The 23,501-nt window shown below is 38.5% G+C and overlaps 1 protein-coding gene across 1 annotated transcript in view; it reads left to right on the top strand.

The window, feature by feature from the left end:
* Positions 1-1,915: 1,915 nt before the first annotated feature.
* Positions 1,916-23,501, top strand: part of LOC115223447 (myotubularin-related protein 14) — a 42,744-nt gene continuing 21,158 nt past the window's right edge. Inside the window, exons 1-5 of the mRNA XM_029794004.2 lie at positions 1,916-2,510; positions 17,335-17,391; positions 18,944-19,062; positions 19,822-19,930; positions 21,111-21,183. Of these exons, the coding sequence (XP_029649864.1) occupies positions 2,406-2,510; positions 17,335-17,391; positions 18,944-19,062; positions 19,822-19,930; positions 21,111-21,183 (463 nt within the window). The 5' untranslated portion in view covers positions 1,916-2,405. The remainder of the gene's footprint in view (positions 2,511-17,334; positions 17,392-18,943; positions 19,063-19,821; positions 19,931-21,110; positions 21,184-23,501) is intronic.

Genomic DNA, 23,501 nt, shown 5'->3' with positions numbered 1-23,501 from the left:
CCGAATCAACGGAACAGCCTGCTCGTGAAATTAACGTGTAAGTGGCTGAGCACTCCACAGACACGTGCACCCTTAACGTAGTTCTCGGGGATATTCAGCGTGACACAGAGAGTGACAAGGCCGGCCCTTTGAAATACAGGTACAACAGAAACAGGAAGTAAGAGTGAGAGAAAGTTGTGGTGAAAGAGTACAGCAGGGATCACCACCATCCCCTGCCGGAGCCTCGTGGAGCTTTAGGTGTTTTCGCTCAATAAACACTCACAACGCCCTAACCACTGGGCCTCCACCGTTTAAAGCCTAACAAACTGAACGATATAGAAATAATTTCTAACATAGTCACAAGACCCACTACACGTTTTGGGAAGGGCATCAATATATTCTTTTCTACTCTAGGCACAAGGCCTGAAATTTTTGGAGAGGATGCCAGTCGGTTAAAATCGATCCAGTACGCAACTGGTATTTAATTTATCGATCCCGAATGGATGAAAGGCAAAATCGATCTCGGCGGAATTTGAACTCAGAACACAAAGACAGACGAAATACCTATTTCTTTATTACCCACAAGGGGTCAAACACAGAGAGGACAAACAAGGACAGACAAACGGATCAAGTCGATTACATCGACCTCAGTGCGTAACTGGTACTTATTTAATCGACCCCGAAAGAATGAAAGGCAAAGTCGACCTCGGCGGAATTTGAACACAGAACGTAACGGCAGACGAAATATCGCTAAGAATTTCGCCCGACGTGCTAACGATTCTGCCAGCTCGCCGCCGTACATAAATCGAATATATTGATTCAATACTTCGTTACTTTATTTTAGCGACCTCAGAAAGGTTTAAACGTCGAACTTAGCTAGATATTGAAAAACATTAAGTTAGTCGCTCTAACGCAGGCACGGGCAACCTTTTTCAAGAAGCAAATCGCTTGAGACACGGTTCATCATCAGGCGGGCCGCATTAATAAAAATTGAAGGTAACTTTTCGTCAGGTGCGCCATTTGGCAGGTCGCAGTTTGCTCATTTCTATTTTCACGATTCTGCTATCCGCATCATATATCAATATTAATACTCAAATTATTAGGCGGCAAACTGGCAGAATAGTTAAGGGGCCGGACAAAAAATTACATAGCAGCATTTCTTCTGGTTCTTTTACCTTCTGTTCAAATTCCGCCCAAACTATCTTTTCGAGGTCGATAAAATTAGTACCAGTTTAGTGTCTTCCTTTCAAAATTGCTGGCCTTGCGCTAAAAGGAATCATTAAAACTGAAAGGACCATAGGGACCTGCTTCGATGATTTCCTTCAGAGCGCATCCTGTCACCTATATTAATAAATGCAATATTAGACGTGAAACTAATGGTAACTTCCCGATAACTAATGGTAACCAACGACGACAAAATCTGTGTGTGTGTGTGTGAGAGAGAGATAGGACAGTGTTGTTCAGTGGAGTTTTGAAATGGTTATCGATGTTTGATGACGAAAGGAAAACGCAGCATATTGGAGGAGAGGCGGCAAAACTAAAAGAAAATGCAGCACGGAAACATTTTGACAAATTATATTTAAATATTGAGGCGAATCTAACGGTTTATGTGTGTTTCTTAAATGGCTTGTAAACACCTTCCATGCTTCAATTGTTTTTGTTTCAGCACACGATCTCAGATCAGGTCACTTGCTATGCAAGTACGTCTCCGTATTTAAAAAAAAAAATTAAAAATTAAAAAAAAAAAAATCTTTTTCAAAATCTTAATTCCTGTTATATGAAACATAAAGATACAAAAACAAAATTTCCAAGCCAATTTCTCGCCCTCCGCCGACCCCTGAGACAATGGGAATAAAACAGAGGAACCGACCAGGTCTACTGGATCAGAAATGACCTCGGACTAAACAACAATAGTAATTTAACAGATGTCGTCTGCTATTGGCTGAAGCCATGCCAAGCATTCCGAACTTTGTTGAAACAAGCGCAATGATTGGTTACTCCTTCTCCTTTCATTACTATCCTTACTCTGTCTTTCTTGTTGTCGATGATATCAACATTCGATGGTGTATATACATACATGCCTACAAACGACATATGCACACGCATATATATATGTATATATATATTGACATAAATGCATTATTAAGCTAAACGAAAATGGATCAGCGATAGCTGAGCAGAAAATAAATAGCCTTTACCATTTATTTGTGTGTTGCACACGTATAAAAGCGTTGTGTTTATAAGGTTTATATACACACCCACCCAAACAGTTTTGGAAATTGTTGTTGCAATTATGTCATGTCGACTAAATGGACAGTATAATATTTCATATTAACTAAAAAAAAAACAAGCCGACAGACGACGATAAGGTGGGAAGGAAAAAAAAAGGAGAGAAAGCAGAGTTTCTGAAAGCCACAAGTCCAGCCATGAGTGGTTTGAAGAACCGAGAAATTGTGGAGGAAGATTTAGTTAAGTTACTGCAACATTTCATTCATACTTCACACCGAGCTAACAGCAAAGATGATGCTAAGGTAAAGACTATGTATATAATAAGTATGCATGTTCTCATCTCCTTTTTCAATGATTTAGATACTTCCTCGGAGGCTGGAGCTGGTTTCTAAGGTACAAAGCTCCGCCGCTTGAATGTAAGGAAACAAAAACAATGTCGCATTTTAAACTTGAGAAAAGTCTTGCATATTTGTACTGTTCCACTTACAATATTTGTTATATGCGTCCCATCCATCCATCTATCTATCTATCTATCTATCTATCTATCTATCTATCTATCTATCTATCTATCTATCTATCCACAATTGATATCTATTGTGTATGTATGTATGTATGCATGTAAAACCCATCTATAAATACATATACATACGCTGGGTCGATTCACTTGACAGTCACTATTCTATTATATGTATTTTCTATCATAGTGTCCACACTCAATATAACAAATATAGATATTGTACATGTGTTTATATATATATATATATATATATATATATATATATATATTATATATATATATATATATATATATGTGTGTGTGTGTGTGCGTGTCTGTCTATGCGTGTTTTATGTTTATTTGTGTGTGTGTATATATATATGTGTGTGTGTGTGTGTGTGGTATAAGAGAAAGATGATATCAAAGAAAATAGATGGAGTAGTTTTTTTCCTGTTAAAACCTGTTGTTAATGTGATGGTGTTGATTGAGTAAATCTACGACCAAAACCATACTAGCTATGACCATCACGTCTTTTTGTAAAGCTAGGATTTTATTGTCCAATATGGTTTTTTTTCTTCCAAAACGAGTACCTCCCTCCATCCCCTCCCCCCGTTGACTCGTGTTATATGTATATATGGTGTTGATGTCCGATATAAAGAAAGGCATTTGGAAACAAAGAAATATGGCTCTTTTTAGAAAGGTATTACTGAAGAAGTAGACTCGTATCTTAGCGTATGTGCGAATCTTTAGAATCTTTTACATTTTCTATTCATTGGAGTGTGGCCATGCTGGTGTGCTGCTCCGAAGGATTTAGTCGAACAAATCGACCCCAGTATTTATTTTTTAAAGACAGATACTTATTCTCTCGGTCTTGTTTGCCGAACCACTAATTTAAGAGGACGTGAACAAACCAGCACCGGTTACCAAGCGGTTGGGGTACAAGCACAGAGACAAAGACTCTCTGTCTCACACCCACACACACATGACGGGCTTCTTTCAGTTTCCGTCCGTCACATCCATTCAGAAGGCTTTGGTCAGCCCGAAGTAATTGTAAAAGACACTTGCCCAAGGTGCCACGTTGTAGGACTGAACCTGGAACCATGTGTTTGGTAAACAAACTTTTTACCACACGGCCATGCGTGCACCTGAATAGAGGGAGATAGCGGGTGGCTTAGGAGTTCGCTTCCCAGTCACAAGAGCCAAGGGTTTCATCCGGCTGAGCGACATTGTCTCTGTCTTTTGCCGTTTCCTTGGATCAACCAAAACGTTGCAAGTGACATTTTGTTGACAAAAACTATGTGGGAAGACCATTGAATGATTCAAAGGTCCAGCCATGTCACATTGTGTGCCAATTGGGACATCATCATCATCATCGTTTAACGTCCGTTTTCCATGCTAGCATGGGTTGAATGGTTCGACCGGGGTCTGGGAAGCCAGAAGGCTGCACCAGGCTCCAGTCTGATCTGGCAGTGTTTCTACAGCTGGATGCCCTTCCTAACGCCAACCACTCTGTGAGTGTAGTGGGTGCTTTTTACGTGACTTGATAAAGAGTACTCATTATTGAATAGGTGTTGCCTCGAGAGATTTTTTTTTTCTAGCTGCTAAATCTTGAAACAGGAGTAGTGCTTATGGCCTTACTAGACTCTTCAAGACAGGTGAAGTTGATGCCATTAATGTATCGTTTAAACTGTTACAGGTAAACAAAAATCTGCAAGATAAACCATGAACAGGAAGTTTTCAAAAGGGTGGTATTTAGGGAAGAAGGACAAGGGATAGTGGTGAGTATGGCGGTAAGGGGAGTGGATTGATTGGACACAAGAAAGGTGATGAGTTGAGGTGATTTGGTCAGGAGGTATCTGAGAAGAGAAGTTATGAGACTAGTCACCCTTGAGGAACAGAGGCCATTATAGTAGTGATAGAGAGGACAGAGAGAGGAGATAGCATGCTTGTGGGCCAGAGATTGGATAGGTCTGTGTGGAGTAAAAGAACAAAGGTCCTAAAATGGTAATAATTTTAGGAATGAGGTCTGAAGAGGGCAATGAGCAATGCTTCTCAGAGAGATGGGTTTATAGCTAGAGCCATGGGTTTCTGCTTGACAGGACTTGGGAAAGAAAGCAGAGAAAAATGGGAGGAGAGAATTCTTCCCCATGGTTATAGAAAGACTAAAGCTGAGATAGAAGAACAATACCCCAATGAGTGGTAACATGACCATTTTGGTGGTGGCCACATGGAAGAGCAGTGGAAAGAAATATGCAATAGGGTATGCTAAAAGAACCACAGACATTTCCCTGGAAGCATCAATGTTGCATGACATCACCAAGAGGAACAATACTGCCAGAAGGTGTCCAAATTGTGATCTCCGTTTGATAGCAGCTGATAAAGGGAATGTACCATAGTGCAAGCTCTATAAGATAATGTTTATGTGTATGTGTTACACACACACACACACATGTATATATATGGTTGGCTCCAGCTCATATCTGAGCATTGGGTTTATCAGTTTCCATCCTGCCTCTTCAGCTGATGTTTGTACTGAAAGTGGCTTTAGAGTCCAAGTTGGTAATTAAAAAGTCGTGGGCAGAACTTGCACGGGATGATCGGTGCAGGTTGAGGATGTTGAAGACACTCCTTTCTTCGTCTGCGTTTTACCTCCTCATTCTGTTGTCTGTTCTGCTTGAAGGAGCTGGCTCCATTGCAGATAGCAGTACTCCAGGCTGTCCTATTCATGGCAATTTGTTCCCATGAGGATGGCTGGATGTTAGCTTGAGCTAAGGTTTGCTTGAGCTGGTATATGTATATATATATATATATATATATATATATATCCTTTCTGATGTAGGCTCAAGGCCTGAAATATTGGGGAGGGGGATGGTCGATTACATCGACCCTAGTGTTTCACTGGTACTTAATTTATTGACCCCGAAAGGATGAAAGGCAAAGTCGACCGTGGCTGAATTTGAACTCAGAACATAGCGATGGGTGAAATACCGCTAAGAATTCCGTCCAATGTGCAAACAATTTTGCCAGCTCACTACCTTCTCACACACAAACACACACACATGCACATTATCACCATCATCATTTAATGACTGTTTCCCATGCTGGCATGGGCTGGACGGTTTGACTGGAGCTGCCAAACTGGAGAGCTGCACCTGGCTCCAATTGGCTGTTTTGGCAAGGTTTCTATGTTGGATGCCCTTCCTAATGCCAACCACTTTACAAAGCGTACTGGGTACATTTTATATTTACATACATATATATGCACATATATTTATATACATATTTATATGCATATGTTCACACACACACACACGCACATGTGTATGTGTGTGTGCAAAAATATTGAAAATATATACATATACAAACACATATGCATATATATATATATATATATATATATATATATATATATATATACACACATACACTGTTTCAACAACTGCCCCAACCATTATCAAATGCTTTCTGTACATTAGTGTACTTACCAATCAGAGCAGAGTAATTTTTTCTAGTTGCTGATTTGACATGAATGACTACATACCATGCCCCATCCCTGATTATTAGCATGCATGATGTGTGTGTGTGTATAGATATTCAGTTTTGTTTATTTATCCACATTTCAAAGTCTGTTGTTATCGTGGATGTTGATGTTGTTATGATTGCAATAAGCAGTTTGTTATGTTATGCTATTATTGATAAGATTTGTGTAAATAATTAAAAATTAACCCATTAACTGCGAAATTAAATCTCATGGTTATTCTAGTAATTATGTCAAATATCTACCCCTCCCCCCCTCCCAAAATTAGAATTGATATTTTCCACTTTGACTATTGCTCTCAACTATGGTCACCATCCAGTGTCAAGTTAATCACAGAACTTGAGGCGATCCAACGAAGCTACACGAAGAAGATAGCCTCTGTGCAGCATATAAGCTACTGGGAAAGACTCAAGAGATTAAGACTCTATTCCTTAGAGCATAGGCGAGAAAGATATGCCATAATATACATCTGGAAGATCCTAGAAGGACTTGTTCCAAACTTTGGCATTGAGAGTTACACAAATGCCAGAACTGGGCGCCACTGCATAGTGCCAAGGACTCCAAATTTGCTGTCAAGATGTAGGACAAGATACTGTGATAGCCTGGGCTTCAGAGGCCTACAGCTCTTCAATATCCTCCCGAAGAACCTGAGAGACCTGCATAGGGTGGATGCAGATGTCTTTAAAATAAAACTGGATCTCTTCTTGTCAGGTGTCCCAGATGAACCAATTTCATGACAGGAGGTGCAGATGAGGGCAGCTGCATCAAACTCTTTCATGCACCAAATGGCAATTGCTAAAAAGCATTCGTGAAGTAAAATCATGTAGCAACACCAAATGGCGGTGCCCCAGCATGGCCACAACTCGTGAGCTGAAACTAGATAAAGATAAAGAAAGATAAAGTCAATAAGCTTGACATTGTCACCATCATTGTTTAATGTCTGCTTTCCATGCTGGCATGGATTGGACTATTTGACAGGAGCTGACCAGCCATAGAGCTGTCCAGGTTCCAGTTGTCTGATTTGGCGTGGTTTCTATGGCTGGATGCCCTTCCTAATGCCAACCACTTTACAGAATGTACTGGGTGCGTCTTACGTGCCACTGGCACGAGTGCATTTATGCGTCACCAGGATGACTGTGTTTTACATGGCACCAGCATGAATGCATTTCATTTGGCATCGGCATTTGCAGAGGATATACCTGTATGTACAGGTGACTGTGAAAAATTAGTTTCAGACAGGACATTTCTCAACAAAAGATTGATTTGTTAATAAAACAAAACTGCTTCTCTGCAGGTAAGAGTAATGAAGTTTCAGATGGATGTATCTGAATTCCATGTTAGATGTTGATGATGATGATATATATATATTATTTGAACATTGCATATATACACATCACTGCTTAATGCTCCCACCCTGTAATCATTTATTGTCCTGTTTTCCATGCTTTCATGCACATCCAGCAGAGCATACAAGCCTCATTCCTTTCTAACCTTCACATGTCCTCTACATTCAGGGCCCTCGTTTCATTTCCATGTAGAATTGCTGTTCATATACGCACATCACACAATCTTCCTTTCACAGAGAGAGAGACCTTTGGTTGCCAACAGAGGTAAAAGCTCTCTGAATTTTCTCCATCCTATTCTTATTCTGGCTATTACACTTTCTGTACATCCTCCCCCACCACTTATTTGGTCCCTTAGGTAGTAGAAATTATCCATTACCTCTAAAGAACCTTCAAGGCTTTTCAGAAAATCAATTTCCAAGTATTTATTTTTTATGGCTCCTGTGCATCTTCCACATACAAACATTACTTTCTCTGATAACCTTCCTATTATTCCACTGCATCTCTTGTGTGTCCATAGCTTCCACTGGGTACATCATATGGAATTCATGCTTTCGCCTTTCCTGCAAATTGAGTAGGACCATTTATCTGAAGGGGTAGGGCCCTGTCTGTTTTCTTGCTTACAGAAACTGTGGTCTTTGCTAAATTAACCATAAGGCCCTTAGATTCCAGACTTTTCTTCCACACCTAGAATTTCTCTTCTAGCTCTGATATAGAATCTGCTATGGGGCCAAGATCATCAGCCTATAGTAGTTCACAGAGGGTGCCGGTCTTGAATTCCTTTGTTATTGCCTGGAGGACAATGATGAAAAGGAGGGGATTGAGGACTGATCCTTGATGAATGCCTACCTGTACACCAATTTCTTCACTGTATTTGTGGTTAACTCTCATCATACTAACAACATCTCTGTACACGGCCTATACAGCTTTCACTAGCCACTCATGTACCCCTAACCTCCTCAGAACCCACAGCAGTGTACTCTATCAAAAGCTTTTTCTAGATCAACAAATGTCAAATATAATGGTTTATTCTTAGCTAAGTACTTCTCTTGCAGTTGCCTGACTGTGAAAATAGCTTCAGTAGTGCTTCTCCCTGGGGGTAAAGCTGAACTGCATTTCATCTAGCCTAATTCTTTTTCTAATTAATTGGGCTATAACTCTCTCCATGATTTTCATTACCAGGTCCAGAAGTTTGATGCCGCTATAATTGCTTCTACCTAAGACTTCTCCCTTACCCTTGTAACAGCTAACTATTATGCTGCTATGCCAGTCACTGGTTATTACATCTCGAATAACCTAATTAACTATGGTGGATAACTAGCCCGTATCCTATCTTCCCAGATATTTTGAGCATCTCAGCAGTGACTCCAGATGGACCAGGGGCTTTCCCTGTTATCTTTAATTGCCTTATGTACCATTCTGTTGTCTACTAGGATAGCTGGTCCCTCTATTGGGTTCACACAAGGGAGACTGCTCTTTATCCCATTCATTCTTCACATTTTATAGTCTTGCATAGAAACTCTTCCATGCCTCTTTTTTATCAGAATCACTAAGTGGAAGCATACCGTTATTTATCTCATTACTGATATGAAGTATCATTAATGCCTTTAATTATCATCATTATAATTAATTACTATTACAATAAACATTGTCTGTTTTTAGTGTTTTGTGTCATCTCAACTGATCTGTATGTGTATTTAATTGCATGTGTATCTGTATATGTGTGTGAATGTATTTATATGTGTACATTTATGCGTATATGTATATGTATTTAAATGTATAATAGTGCAACTTCCTGGTGTTGACAGCCAAGTTGCTGTTGTTGTTGTTGTTGTTGTTGTTGTTTGTCTTGCATTTCACGATGATTCTCTGATGTCCAACCATTAAAAATTCCTGTATTGATCCTTGTGAAGATTTCTGACAACTGTGGCTGTCATGTGCAAGTGAGTGTGGCTTGGCAGCTGGTTCCAAAAGCTTTTACCAATTGTTGTAGGTGCCTATGTAGTCACAGACAGACAGAGGGTGCACTCTTGGCCCTCCCACATGTAACCCTGCTGAACATATAAGGTGTGACAGCAAGAGAGAGAGAGAGACAGACAGACAGACAGAGAATTGCATCAACATTAATGATATTTATTAACAGCTAAATACTTTGGATCAATGTGAAATGGAGTGCCTTGTTTGAACCAATGACCTTATGATTGAGAGTCCAATACCCTAACCGCTAGGTACCCCACTTCACTGCTCAAGGACACAGTGTATCTCTTGGTTCAGGAATTGAACTCTTGACCCTATGATTGTGAGCCCAACTCTATAATCAGGACTGATCTGTAGTTAAACAGATCATAGTTTGATCACAGGTCTGATGAATTAGGACTGATTTGTTTCTGTCCCAAAACTTAGTACATCAAATATTACATGAAGAACTGAAGAGCCTTCCATCCAAGAAACTCCACATCCATGGCCTTCCATATTTCAATATTGTGTGTTCCTGTAAGATGGTCAGCTGGTAGAATCGTTACAGCACTGGAAAAAATGTTTAGCGACATTTATTCTGAGTTCAAACTCCGCTGGGTTTGGCTTTGTCTTTCAGAGTTAAAATAAATACCAGCTAAACACTGAGGTCAATGTGATTCACTTACCCCCTCCCTCAAAATTGCTGGCCTTGTGCTAAAATTTGAAACCAATTTTGTAAATTCCTTTAACCCTTTAGCGTTTAAACCAGCTATATCCGGCCAAATTATTCTACACGTTTTACGTTCAGACTGGCTAGGACTGGCCTCTCCCATCTATCTTATTACATCGTTCTAAAAGTAAACAGTCACAGCAGCAAAATCTCAAAGCAACAAGATAATGCTTGATTATTTCAAAACACTATGAATTAATAAGTATTACATTTGACAGAATAACCTGAATACTAAACAGTTGATACTGTAATTTTGAACCCAGCAAGCTTTACATAAACCGGTGCCTCATAATGAACACTCTAACTAGCCTAGGAGGGCTTCCTATATCTTTGCTTGATCTGATAGAAACAGTAGTAAATCTCTCTCAAATCACATTCTGATGTCCTTCAAAATGCAGGAAACATGGGATAATGTAGTCTTAGATATTGGGTCATCCCGTAAATAATGCAGTTTTTTTATACTTCTTTTATTTTTCAAAATTAAGATAAAGTTCTTTTTCAATCTAAAATATACTCTCTTTCATTCTTTACAATGTTCTTCCATCTATCTGGTAGGCTTATAAAGCCCCTCTTCTAATATTCACTTGACTGTGACAAAAATACTCCTCCAGTACTGTTCTGACCTTGTCTACAGAATTCATATTTTTTCCATCCAAATGGTTTTGAAGACTGCAGAATAAATGATAATCAGATGGGGCAATGTCCGGTGAATATGGTGGGTGAGGCATTGTTTCCCTTTCAAACTGCTCCAGCCTTTGGAATGTCATCCTCACTGTATGGCTAAGCATTATCCTGATGGAAGAACACCTTTTGTCTTGAAACCAAAGTTGGTCATTTTCCAATGGCATGCAGGTGTCTATGAATGGTTAAATGACCAAATCCAAGCTTCTCTGTTAGTTCAACAGTTATGTTGGGATTTTGTTCCACCAGGGTTTGCAGGATGTCCTCAATGAGCTCTGCAGATCTTCCAGCACGAGGCTCATCTTCTAGGCTGTAGTTTCCAGTTCGAAATTTCTAGAACCACCATTGACACTGGCTTATGCTTATTGTCTGATCCCCATATACTGCATTAATATTCCTCACACTTTCTTGAACTCATAAAGCAAAATATGTTAAATATGCTCCTTTGTTGCTTCCATTATAGCTTTGAAAAAAAAAATAACTGTTAAAATCGGCCTGCACTCTTCAAAACTTGCACTAAGAATAAGGACAAGGTAAATTTACTACCTGCTTTTATAGCAAGTTGATGCAGGTAGTTTATCCTGTTCCCCTCCAGCTTTTAGTTCATGCAATTGAAAAAACCGCATTATTTATGGGATGACCCAATATATTTTCTGAATGAAAGATAGGATGGTGTTGTCACTGCAATTCTAACAACCTCCTTGTTCTAAATAGTTCTTCATAAGCTGTGAATGACACACACTGATAAGACAGGATAGAAAACAAATTGCTTTCCATCAACACTCTTGTATGAATGTCATTGTATGTGTTTCCTTTGTAGTGTTTCAATCAACCACTCCTGTATTCTATGGTAAAGTGGCTAGTATAAGCAAAAGTTTGGGGAGGAAAATATCTGTCTTAACCCTTTCATTACCAACTCGGCTGAAACCGGCTCTGACTCTGAGTACAAATGTCTTGTTTTCATAAGTTCTGAATTAAAATCTTCTTTGCTATATTTAAAATAATTGAAAGAAACACAGAGCATCTCAAAATAAATACAGTAACAAAAGGGTTAAATGTAAATGGATTTTTGAAGAAACCATTTAGGCTCATTTTATGCTAATTATGCTTGCTTGATTAGCATAGCCTGAGATGGATGGTGACGTGAGATAAAACAGAAAGACAAAGAAAAAGGAGGAAGTGATGAAGGCACAGCAGATATATTTGCTGAAAATCTAGAACAGTGTTCAGTCTGTTGATAGTTTAGATCTATCAGTGAATAATAGGACAGTTGTACTGAATCTTACAACAAAGCAAATCAATAATTCTCTTGGGCGTTCATTTATTTATATATGAGAAATTATGAGTAACCAGCTTGAGACGTACACCACAAAAACATGGCTGTGTCTTTTATAAGATGCTCACTTGGCAGCCTCATAGGATCTGGTTTGATTCCCATTGTGGAACTTAGGGCAGCTGTCCCACATTCTAGCCTCAATTATGGCCTTGTGAATTGGAAGTTCATTGGATAGACTCTGCCTGCTTTCGGATGGTAGAATTAATCTAACTATTTTAACATCATCACTACCTGCTCCTTGGTCGCCCTTAGCAGGGTCCAGTCTGTTGTAAGCGTTTAGGAATGGTCTTGATAAGACAGCCTTGAAGTTTCCTTTTCCCCCATCAATTTGGGGTGTTATGCAGAAGATAAGGGGAGAGCCATGTTTCTTCCGTTAACTAAACCAAACAACAAAATAAAAACAAAAATAAAAAAAGGTCCTCTTGACAAGTCTTGAACCCTGCATCTGCTGATCAACTGCACAACTGATATCATCGAATGCTGTTTTACATTAAAATCTTAACATTTATCATCTATCATCATCATCATCATCATTATTATTATTATTATTATTATTATTATTATGGCAGCAAGCTGGCAGAATCGTTAGCACACTAGGCGAAATGCTTAGCGGTATTTCATCTGCTGCTCCGTTCTGAGTTCAAATTCTGCCAAAGTTGACTTCGCATTTCATCCTTTTGGGATTGATTAAATAAATACTAGTTAAGTTAATGGTGTTGAAATATTTGACTAGCCTCCTCCCATAAAAATTTCAGGCTCTATCCCTACAGTAGAAATTATTATTATTATTATTATTATTATTATTAAGGTGGCGAGTTGGCAGATTCGTTAGTATGCTGGGTGAAATGCTTAACAGTATTTCGTCTGCCACTACATTCTGAGTTCAAATTCCAACGAGGCTGGTTTTGCCTTTCATCCTTTCAGGGTCAATAAATAAAGTATCAGTTGAACACTGGGATTGATGTAATCGACTTAGTCCCCTCCCCCAAATTTCAGGCCTTGTGCCTATACTAGAAAGGATTATTATTATTATTATTATTATTATAAGGCGGTGAGCTGGCAGAGTCGTTAGCATGCTGGACTAAATGCTTAGTAGTATTATGTCTGTCACTACGTTGAGTTCAAATATCACTGAGGTCGACTTTGTCTTTCATCGTTTCAGGGTTAATAATAAATTAAGTACCAGTTATGCAGTGGGGTCGATGTAATCGATTATCCCCCTCCCACAAATTTCAGGCCTTGTGCCTATAGTAGAAAGGATTATTATTATTATTATTTATTATTATTATTATAATTCGGGTGGTGAGCTGGCAGAATTGTTAGCATGCTCAGGGATAATGCTTAGCAGTATTTTGTCTGTCGCTATGTTCTGAGTTCAAATTCTGCCAAGATTGACTTTGCCTTTCATCCTTTCGGAGTTGATAAAATAAGTACCAGTTGAGCACTGGGGTTGATGTAATCAACTCGTCCCCTCCCCTAAAATTACTACCCTTGTAGCAAAATCTGAAACCTTTATTATTATTATTATTATTATTATTCAGTAGTATATTTTTTATAGCGTGCTTTCACTTCACTACCGAGCGCAGCTCTGTGTGCCTTGGGTATGTGCTGTGATTTGTTGTGATGCTCTGATGGTTATTGTATGGAAAGTGTTCTGCATAGGATGTGTGCAGTGCCTAGTAGTGCAATTTTCTGTATGGTGTTTTTGTTATGTATTTGTCTGAATATTTATTATTATTGTTATTATTGTTATTATTATTATTATTGTTATTATTATTATTATTTATTATATTAACAATTAATGAATGCATTAGCATCATTGTAGTTTAAAGGTTATCTTAATTGTCAAGACATAAAACGATTGTGCGATATAACTCTCCTATGTGTAGTTAACTAACACACCACAGACTTTGACCTAGATGAGGAGTTGAACTTAGCTATTGCTAGCTTGTCTGAAACGCTAACTAAATATCTATCTCTCTCTTCAATTATGCACATATTTTCTGGACTGTTCCATTGAGAATTAATTGCCCTCTCCAGAGAGACAGAGCTGTGTTTGTAATAGGAAGTGGACTCTTAATTCTTTAGTGTCTGGCTGAGACTCTGGTGATGACGTGGCTACTTGTAATGTTATTCCTTATGCGGTTCACTATAACGCTGAATTGTTTGCTCAGGCACGATGGAAGAAGAGTGTTCTAGTTCACTTGAAGCATTGCAGTACAGAAATAGAATGAAATGAGAAATAAAGAAAGCTTCTAACAATACAGAAAGTTTTTTAAATCCTTTATATTTTGGGCGCAAAGGCCCATCTTCATTTCTTTGACAGTATTCGTCTGAAGATAGGTTTTTGTGCCCAAAATATAAAGATTAAAAAGAAAATTTCTGCTTTGTTCGAAGCACTCCTTATTTCTTTTTTTGTTCATTATTCTGCTACCGAATTCTTTATTTCAGTCATGTGACTAAAGGAAGGTTTTTAGACTGAATTAATCTTGGTTCATTACTGTTAATGGATGATAGATAATTATCTACCTTGAAAGGTGCAGGGATAGCTGTGTGTTTGTGGTGGTGGTGGTGGAGGGCTGCCGGCATGGCTGGGTGATAAGACATTTGCTTCCCGATCATATGGTTCTGGGTTCAATCCCACTCTGTGGTACCTTGGTGTTTGAGAAACAAAACTTCTTACTACACAGCAGCCAAGCCTGCTCCTACGTAAAAAAGGATCAAAACCCTAACACTATAAATCATCAAATCTATCTGTCACTTCTTCATCTTAAAAATAATAATGGCTTCTGACTGGCAAACTTCAACAGTTTTGTTAGGGAAGAATTTGGTCAATTGAATTGAGTTGCAGATATTTTTATAGACTCTGAAAAAATAAAGAGCAAAATGAAGTACTGTATGATTTGAGTGAAGAATTTCAAGACACAAAACTCAATCATTGTAACTCACCAAATCTGTTACACCCCTGACACCGCCCCATATCTTCTCTGAGTTCAAATGCCACCAGGGTTGACTTTGCCTTTTATCCTTTCGAGATCAATAAAATAAGTACCAGTTGAGTACAGGGGTTAATGTAATCGACTATCCCCCTCTCCCAAATTTCTGGCCTTGTGCCTAGAGTAGAAAGGGTTATTTACAGTACTTATGTGCTTTGAGATTCAATTTCAACCAAAAAAGAATAATTTCATTTTCTCTCACACACACATTCACACACACGCACACGCACACACACACATACATACATACATACATACACATACATACATACATACATACATACACACACACACATACATATACATACACACACATACATATACATACACACACACATACATACACATACACACGTACACACACACACACGTACACATACATACACACACACATACATACACACATATACATACATACATACATATACATACATACATACACAAAGTATAGAAATTCATTTGATGCCAACAATGGCATAAATGGGTGTGACTGTTGAAATGTGTGTGCTATATACACTGGAGATGTATCATATATCTATGTATATATATATACATGGATGTAGATGTCTATATGTGAATGTGTTCTCATTTTATGACCATTTTCTATGCTGGCTTGGATTTGAAATGACACACACACAGAAGATGTGTATGTGTGCTTAGCACACAAGTATAAAAAGTTTCTCTGAAACAAGATACTGCAGCTGGTGCTGTTCTGCATTTACTCTTTACTCTTTACTCTTTTACTTGTTTCAGTCATTTGACTGCGGCCATGCTGGAGCACCGCCTTTAGTCGAGCAAATCGACCCCGGGACTTATTCTTTGTAAGCCCAGTACTTATTCTAACGGTCTCTTTTGCTGAACCGCTAAGTGACGGGGACGTAAACACACCAGTATCGGTTGTCAAGCAATGCTAGGGGGACAAACATAGACACACAAACACACACACACACACATATATATATATATATACATATATACGACAGGCTTCTTTCAGTTTCCGTCTACCAAATCCACTCACAAGGCATTGGTCGGCCCGGGGCTATAGCAGAAGACACTTGCCCAAGATGCCATGCAGCGGGACTGAACCCGGAAACATGTGGTTGCTTAGCAAGCTACTTACCACACAGCCACTCTTGCGTATAAATTATAAATGTTATACATCATTTTCCGAGGGTGGAGCACCATCCAAGTGTGATCGTTGCCAGAGCGGCCAACTGGCTTCCGTGCCAGTGGCACGTAAAAGGGCACCATTCGAGCGTGATCGTTACTAAAGTTGCCTTCCTGGCACCCGTGCTGGTGGCATGTGTAAAAGAATTCGAGCGAGGCCGTTGTCAGTACCGCCCGACTGGCCCCCGTGCCGGTGGCACGTAAAAAGCACCCACTACACTCTCGGAGTGGTTGACGTTAGGAAGGGCATCCAGCTGTAGAAACTCTGCTAAATCAAGATTGGAGCCTGGTGCAACCATCTGGTTTGCCAGCCCTCAGTCAAAATCGTCCAACCCATGCTAGCATGGAAAGCGGACGTTAAACGATGATGATGATGAAGATGTGTATATATATATATATATATATATATATATATCTTTTTAAATGAAGGCACATGGCTCAGTGGTTAGAGTATCAGGCTTACAATTTTGAGGTTGTGAGTTCGATTCCTGGATTGTGCTACGTCACTGGTGCTAAGCTGTAACAGCCTTTCCCTTGGATGGCATCGGTGACGTGGAGAGGGGAGTCAGGTATGCATGGGTGACTGCTGATCTTCCACAAATAACCTTGCTTAGACGTGTGCCTTGGAGGGGAATCTTCTAGGAGCAATCCCATCATCATTCATGACCGAAGGGGATATTTTACGTTTTTTTTTCACTTTATATAAATGTGTGTGCGTGTGTGTATATGTGTGTGTTATGTGCTTGTTCTGTATAACACATCTCCAGTTCCACTCTCTTCATTGTGTTACAATATAAACCTAAAACTCTCAAATATGTAAATTCCAAGATCTGTCTCAAATGTTTTTGTAAAATTTTACCATTCTCTCCATTTCACATTTCAGGGTCTCCTCTACACGGACGACTGTGAAAGACTGTTTAATAAAGATTATGCCTATACTGTAAGTTTTTCAAAACTGTCAACCTATTTCTCACTAATTAATTGGAAGTCATTAAACAATAATTAATCCAAGCTCTGACGGTTCATCAAATTTCAGGCTTTGGATTTTCTTTTACTTCATTTCTAGCAATAAAATTCTGTTTGTTCTTGCTAGACATTTCACTTAATCCTGATTATGGGGATTAGAAATATTTTTTTTGTTTGTTTCCTGCGAAAATATGATGCAAACATTGCAAGTGAGATGTGTCAACTGTCTTGTCGAAGCATAAGTAGTGGGGGGGGGGGCTGATTTAATTTCCACTGGAATATATATATATATACAGGCACCCATGCCAACCCCCTTTGCTTGCGAAGACATGTTGGGGCAAGCGAAATCGAAATCGAATTGAACCAGCCAGGATCCCTGGTCTGGTGGTACGTAAAAAGCACTATCCGACTCGTGGCCGATGCCAGCACCGCCTCGACTGGCTTCCATGCCGGTGGCACATAAAATACACCAATCCGACCGTGGCCGTTGCCAGCCTCGCCTAGCACCTGTGCAGGTAGCACGTAAAAAGCACCCACTACACTCACGGAGTGGTTGGCGTTAGGAAGGGCATCCAGCTGTAGAAACATTGCCAGATAAGACTGGAGCCTGGTGCAGCCTTCTGGCTTCCCAGATCCCCGGTCGAACCGTCCAACCCATGCTAGCATGGAGAACGGACGTTAAACGATGATGATGATGATATATATATATATAAATAAATATGTAAATGGATGAATGAATTATCCTTTGTTTACCGTTAACATGGAAAATTCAATAAACAGTTACCAGGGTAGCAAAATTCACGCAAGAAACAAGGATGTAGCGACCTATTCAAAGGTAGAAACTCTGGGTTAATGTGCAGTAATTTGTGTAGTATAAGTAAATAAATGGAGTTGAACGCAGATGCTATTCAAATACTTTTACTTTCGCCATATGTTTCTAAGACAACATTGGTTTTATTCCACTCTCTTCATTGTGTTACAAAATAAACTAAAACTCTCAAATATGTAAATTCCAAGATCTGTCTCAAATGTTTTTGTAAAATTTTACCATTCTCTCCATCTCACATTTCAGGGTCTCCTCTACATGGACAACTGTGAAAGACTGTGAAATAACTCCATTTATTTACTTATATATAACTGTGTATATATATATGTATATGAATATATGTATATATATATATGAATATGTATATGAATGTGTGTATATATATATATATATATATATATATATATATATACACACCCCCACATATACATAATCATCATCTGTTGCTGTATCGTGTATCTAAGAATTTCAATTTCGTCTTCACTGAGCAGTTCTTTCATGTTGATGACATTATATCATCGTTTAACGTCCGTTCTCCATGCTAGCATGGGTTGTTGACTGAAAATGTAAATTCCCACATGAACATGTGGGATCAAAGATGGCCATGAAGAGTTGGTAGAGAGCATGGTTATCGTTGTTAATGTTGCAACTGGCATCCTTTATGCTTTTTTTCTCCAACTTTATGATCCTTTTTTTTCAGGTGATCCCCAACTTGAATGGAGAGTTGTGTTGCCATTACCCTTACAAGGTGTTCGTGTTGGAATATGAGAAGCAGATGGTCAGCAATAGAGATTTGTCCAACGGCCAAGACTCAGATGTGTAAGTTTTGGATCACTCTTAACAACAACGTCAACAGCTAGCTAGAGTATATCTTTATATATAAAAGTCAAGTTGTGTGTCTGTCTCCTACGATTTAGATTCCTAACTACTCCCACATTTTGCGGTGCAGTTTAACCAAAACCAGGTATCTTATAGTCGTGATTCATATCGAGCCCTTCTGGGTATTAGCGCGCATCTACAATGAGTCTACGATTTAAAAAAAAATTTACCATCATTTTTTTCCATTTTTAATGCATTTTTTCGCTATTACATAAGGGAAGTAACTCTCTAAAAATGTCTACGATGAGTCAACGATTTAAAAAAAAACTTACCATAATTTTTTTTCCATTTTTAATGCATTTTTTTGATATTTTCTGGCTATAACTCTCTAAAAATGCTTATATAGTTATTTCCCTTACAAACCCGAGCAACGCCGGGCGATACTGCTAGTATATATATATATCATCTCTCTTTCTAAATGTACAGATTCATGAAATGTAGAGGCAAATAAGAAGCTCTAAGTTCATGTGTGTCATCATGATTGCTTTTTTTAATGTTTGCTTTTACATGCTTGCGTGAGTTGGACAAAGTATCTGTGGTACACAGATGCTGATGACAACCAAACAGCTTGAAATGCATTCAGGATTCAGAAACAGGTATAGAGGTTTCCTCTAACAGGCTTTGGCCTCACTGTCTTGACATTTCTGGGTCTTGTCTCTATAACCTTAGAAATTACAATTGTTGTTGTTGTTGTTGCAGATATGAGAACTTATTGGATATCGGGAAGCTGAAACAGTTCTTTTGGGCGGCACGATCAGCCAGATGTCGAGGGCGCTTTGTCGTGCCAGTCATTCTTTTTGAAGGCAAAGTAGGTTTCCTTTCTTTTCCTCTTTTCATCTTCTTTGTCCTCCTTTCATACTCTTGCCAATCTACTGCTACTTCCTCTCTCTCTCTCTCTCTCTCTCTCTCTCTCTAACTAAGATCCTATTCTCTCTAACCATCATCCCTCTCTCTCTTAACCCTTTCGTTACCAACCCGGCTGAAACCGGCTCTGGCTCTGTGTACAAATGTCTTATTTTCAAAAGTTTTGAATTAAAATCTTCCACCAAACCTTAGTCACAATTTATGTTCCTAACACTAGCTGAATGATAACTAAGTTATTTTACTAAATTCTTTGTTATATTTAAAATTAATTGAAAGTAACACAAAGCATCTCTACAGAAATATGGTAACAAAAGGGTTAGAAGCACTCGTGCTGGTGCCATGCAGAAAGCAGTAGTGATGGTGCCACATTAACCATTTTGTTACCAACCCACCTGAAACTGCCTCTGGCTCTGTAATACAAATGTCTTATTTTCATAAGTTTTGAATTAAAATCTTCCACCAAACCTTAGTCACAATTTATGTTCCTAACACTAGCTGAATGATAACTAAGTTATTTTACTAAATTCTTTGTTATATTTAAAGTAATTAAAAGGAACACAGAGCATCTCGAAATAAATGCAGCAACTAAAGGGTTAAACCACTCCCTAGCCACTCACTCTCTTTCTCTCTCTCTCTCTCTACCCCTCTTGTCTTGCCATCTATCTACACACTAATTACCCTTAAAAATATTTATTTTATTGTATTTTACATATATTTTTCTTTCTTTTTTTTTGTGTTTTAATTTAGATTATTTTTTTACATTGTTTCCTTCTGCATTGAAGAGGCTTTTAGTTTGTGTGTGTGTTTTGGAGGGAGAGAGAGAGAGGGAAGGATTGTGTGACTGTATGTGTGTAAGAGAGAAACTGAATGTGACTGTGCCACTGTGTGTGAGAGAGAGAGAGAGAAAAAAACTACGACTCCATTTGTCAGGCTTCCATGCAGTCTTCACCTACCTAAATTCACTGCAACGTTTCTGTCAACCTGAAGCTACAACAAAAGATGCCAGCACCCCCTCCCACTACTACTACTATGATAACAATGGTTACTATGACTAATTTATTCAGCTGTGTAAATTATGACACCCTTCTAACCTACTCTCACTCTTTCTCTCTCTCTGGTTTTAGCAAATCTGTCGATCCGGTACCCTATCCACTGGGATGGAAATGTTCGGAAGAGTCGGAATTGACTTCTTCTTGAGTAAGTATTTTCACTGACTTCTTTGGAACAAAACAAAAACAATTGCAGCATGGAAGGTGGTGTTTATAAGCCATTTAAGAACACACAAAAGGCCATTAGATTCACTTCAACATTTAAATTTAATTTGTGTCAAAATATTTTTGTCACTTTGAAACCACAACCTGTTCACTAACAAAACTTCGTGCTGCATGAGATGCAGTGAACAGGTCACGGTTTCAAACTGAGGAAAATATTTTGACAAATTAAATTTAAATGTTGAAGTGAATCTAATGGTTTTTGTGTGTTTTTAAACGGCTTATAAACACCTTCCACGCTGCAATTGGTTTTGTTTCAGCACACAATCTCAGATCAAGTCACTTGCTATGCAAGTACATCTCCATAAAAATAAAAATGTAAATACCAATTAAAATACTCCTAAAAACCTCAAAGGGTAAATTGTTTGAGTGGGCCTTAGTCGTTGGTAGTACTCAATATTAAGTCGACTGCATGTTAAAGATGAGAATAACCACATTAATATTCGTTGTTTTCAAATTCTTTTATTTCTCTGCAATATTTGCATTTGTGTTCTGGATGTTCTGGTATACAAATTGACATAGCATATAGCGTAAACATATTGTGTAAGCCAGTGCTTCTTAAACTATGGGTCGTGACCCCATTTGGGGTTAAACAGCCAAATGCTGGGGTCGTGAAAATTAAATTCAAACCCTTGAATTTTAGTTTGTGTTATTTCACAAACGCATATTTAATACCAGGGGTCACAAAAAATCTCATGATGAAAAATGGGATCAGGAATAAAAAAAGTTTAAAAAGTGTAGGCGTAGGAGTGGCTGTGTGGTAAGTAGCTTGCTTACCAACCACATGGTTCTGGGTTCAGTCCAACTGCATAGCACCTTGGGCAAGTGTCTTCTACTATAGCCTCGGGCCGACCAAAGCCGTGTGAGTGGATTTGGTAGACGGAAACTGAAAGAAGCCCGTCGTATATATATATATATATATGTATGTGTGTGTGTGTCTGTGCTTGTCCTCCCCAACATCGCTTGACAACTGATGCTGGTGTGTTTATGTCCCCGTAACTTAGAGGTTCGGCAAAAAAGACCGATAGAATAAGTACTGGGCTTACAAAGAATAAGTCCTGGGGTTGATTTGCTTGACTAAAGGCGGTGCTCCAGCATGGCCACAGTCACATGACTGAAACAAGCAAAAGAGTAAGTGCTTGTGTAAACAATCAAACATCACTATCTTGCTAAGTCCTGTTGCATTTCACTTGGAATTTTGGGTTCTCCAAAGTCATCCTAGTGTCAGCCTACCTTTTTTGGAAGTAAATTTTGGACTGAAAAACTTGACTAGTATGCTGGAAAATATTGTCAACTGTTGAACTTCTAATGAATATATAACAAATGCTGTACATTTGTTTAATTAATTAAAATCTGCCAGTCACATGGCATGCATGAGTTTTATTTGAACTTGTCTGTCTTTTGTTTTATATATTGCAATTAAAATAAACGGGCACACACAATTGATTCCATCACTACAGGATCACAGTTGATATTGTTATCCTATCTCGTGCGTTCTGCTGTTGGTTGTGCTTCTGCTTTGGTGAGATAGAAATTTGCAGTTTTTTCAGTTATTTTATCCTTGTTCCTGTACCTGTGCCTATGAAATAAGCAAATTACAAAACTTGACAAATATGCTACGTACACTATGTATACTTGAGAAAGTAAATGTGATAGTTAAAAGTCTTCATTGAATGAAATATCTTGATGATTTATATGTAAAAGTGAAAGCACCTCACCAGAAAAATAACTGTCTGAGTTCCGTGTAGCACCTGAGGTTGTTCTAATTCGAGTGTTCAATATCCAGACTTTTTATAACATTCAGTTAAAACTTCTAGAACTTTCAACAGAACTATTTAGTGGAAAAATTTACAAAACTTACTTTCAAGTCTACCAGTATTTGGTTAGAGAACAACTGATCTTATTGATTGGATCATGTTCATGTAGGCATTAATACCTTTTATGGTGACACAGTTAATTTCTCATAGCTGGCCTTTGCCTTTTATGGCAACATAATTTTTGTTGTGGTTCTAAACTGGAGATCTGAACTTACCAGAAGCCTTACTGCAGAGTAAATACCCTATAAGATTCAAATGGTAAGTATGGAGTGAATACCTTTAAAAGACACAAGGAATAAAGGAGAAGGGTAAATACCCTTAAAAGGATCAAGGGATAAATAAAATTATCTCCAAAAAGCTGAAGGGATAAATAAAATTATGGCTGAGGTCAATCTGTTGTGCCCTCATTCAGTATTCCTAGCCACAT

Source organism: Octopus sinensis, linkage group LG23 (assembly GCF_006345805.1).
Source record: "Octopus sinensis linkage group LG23, ASM634580v1, whole genome shotgun sequence".
Taxonomy (NCBI): Eukaryota; Metazoa; Mollusca; class Cephalopoda; order Octopoda; family Octopodidae; genus Octopus; species Octopus sinensis.
This window is presented reverse-complemented; position numbering and strand designations above follow the sequence as displayed.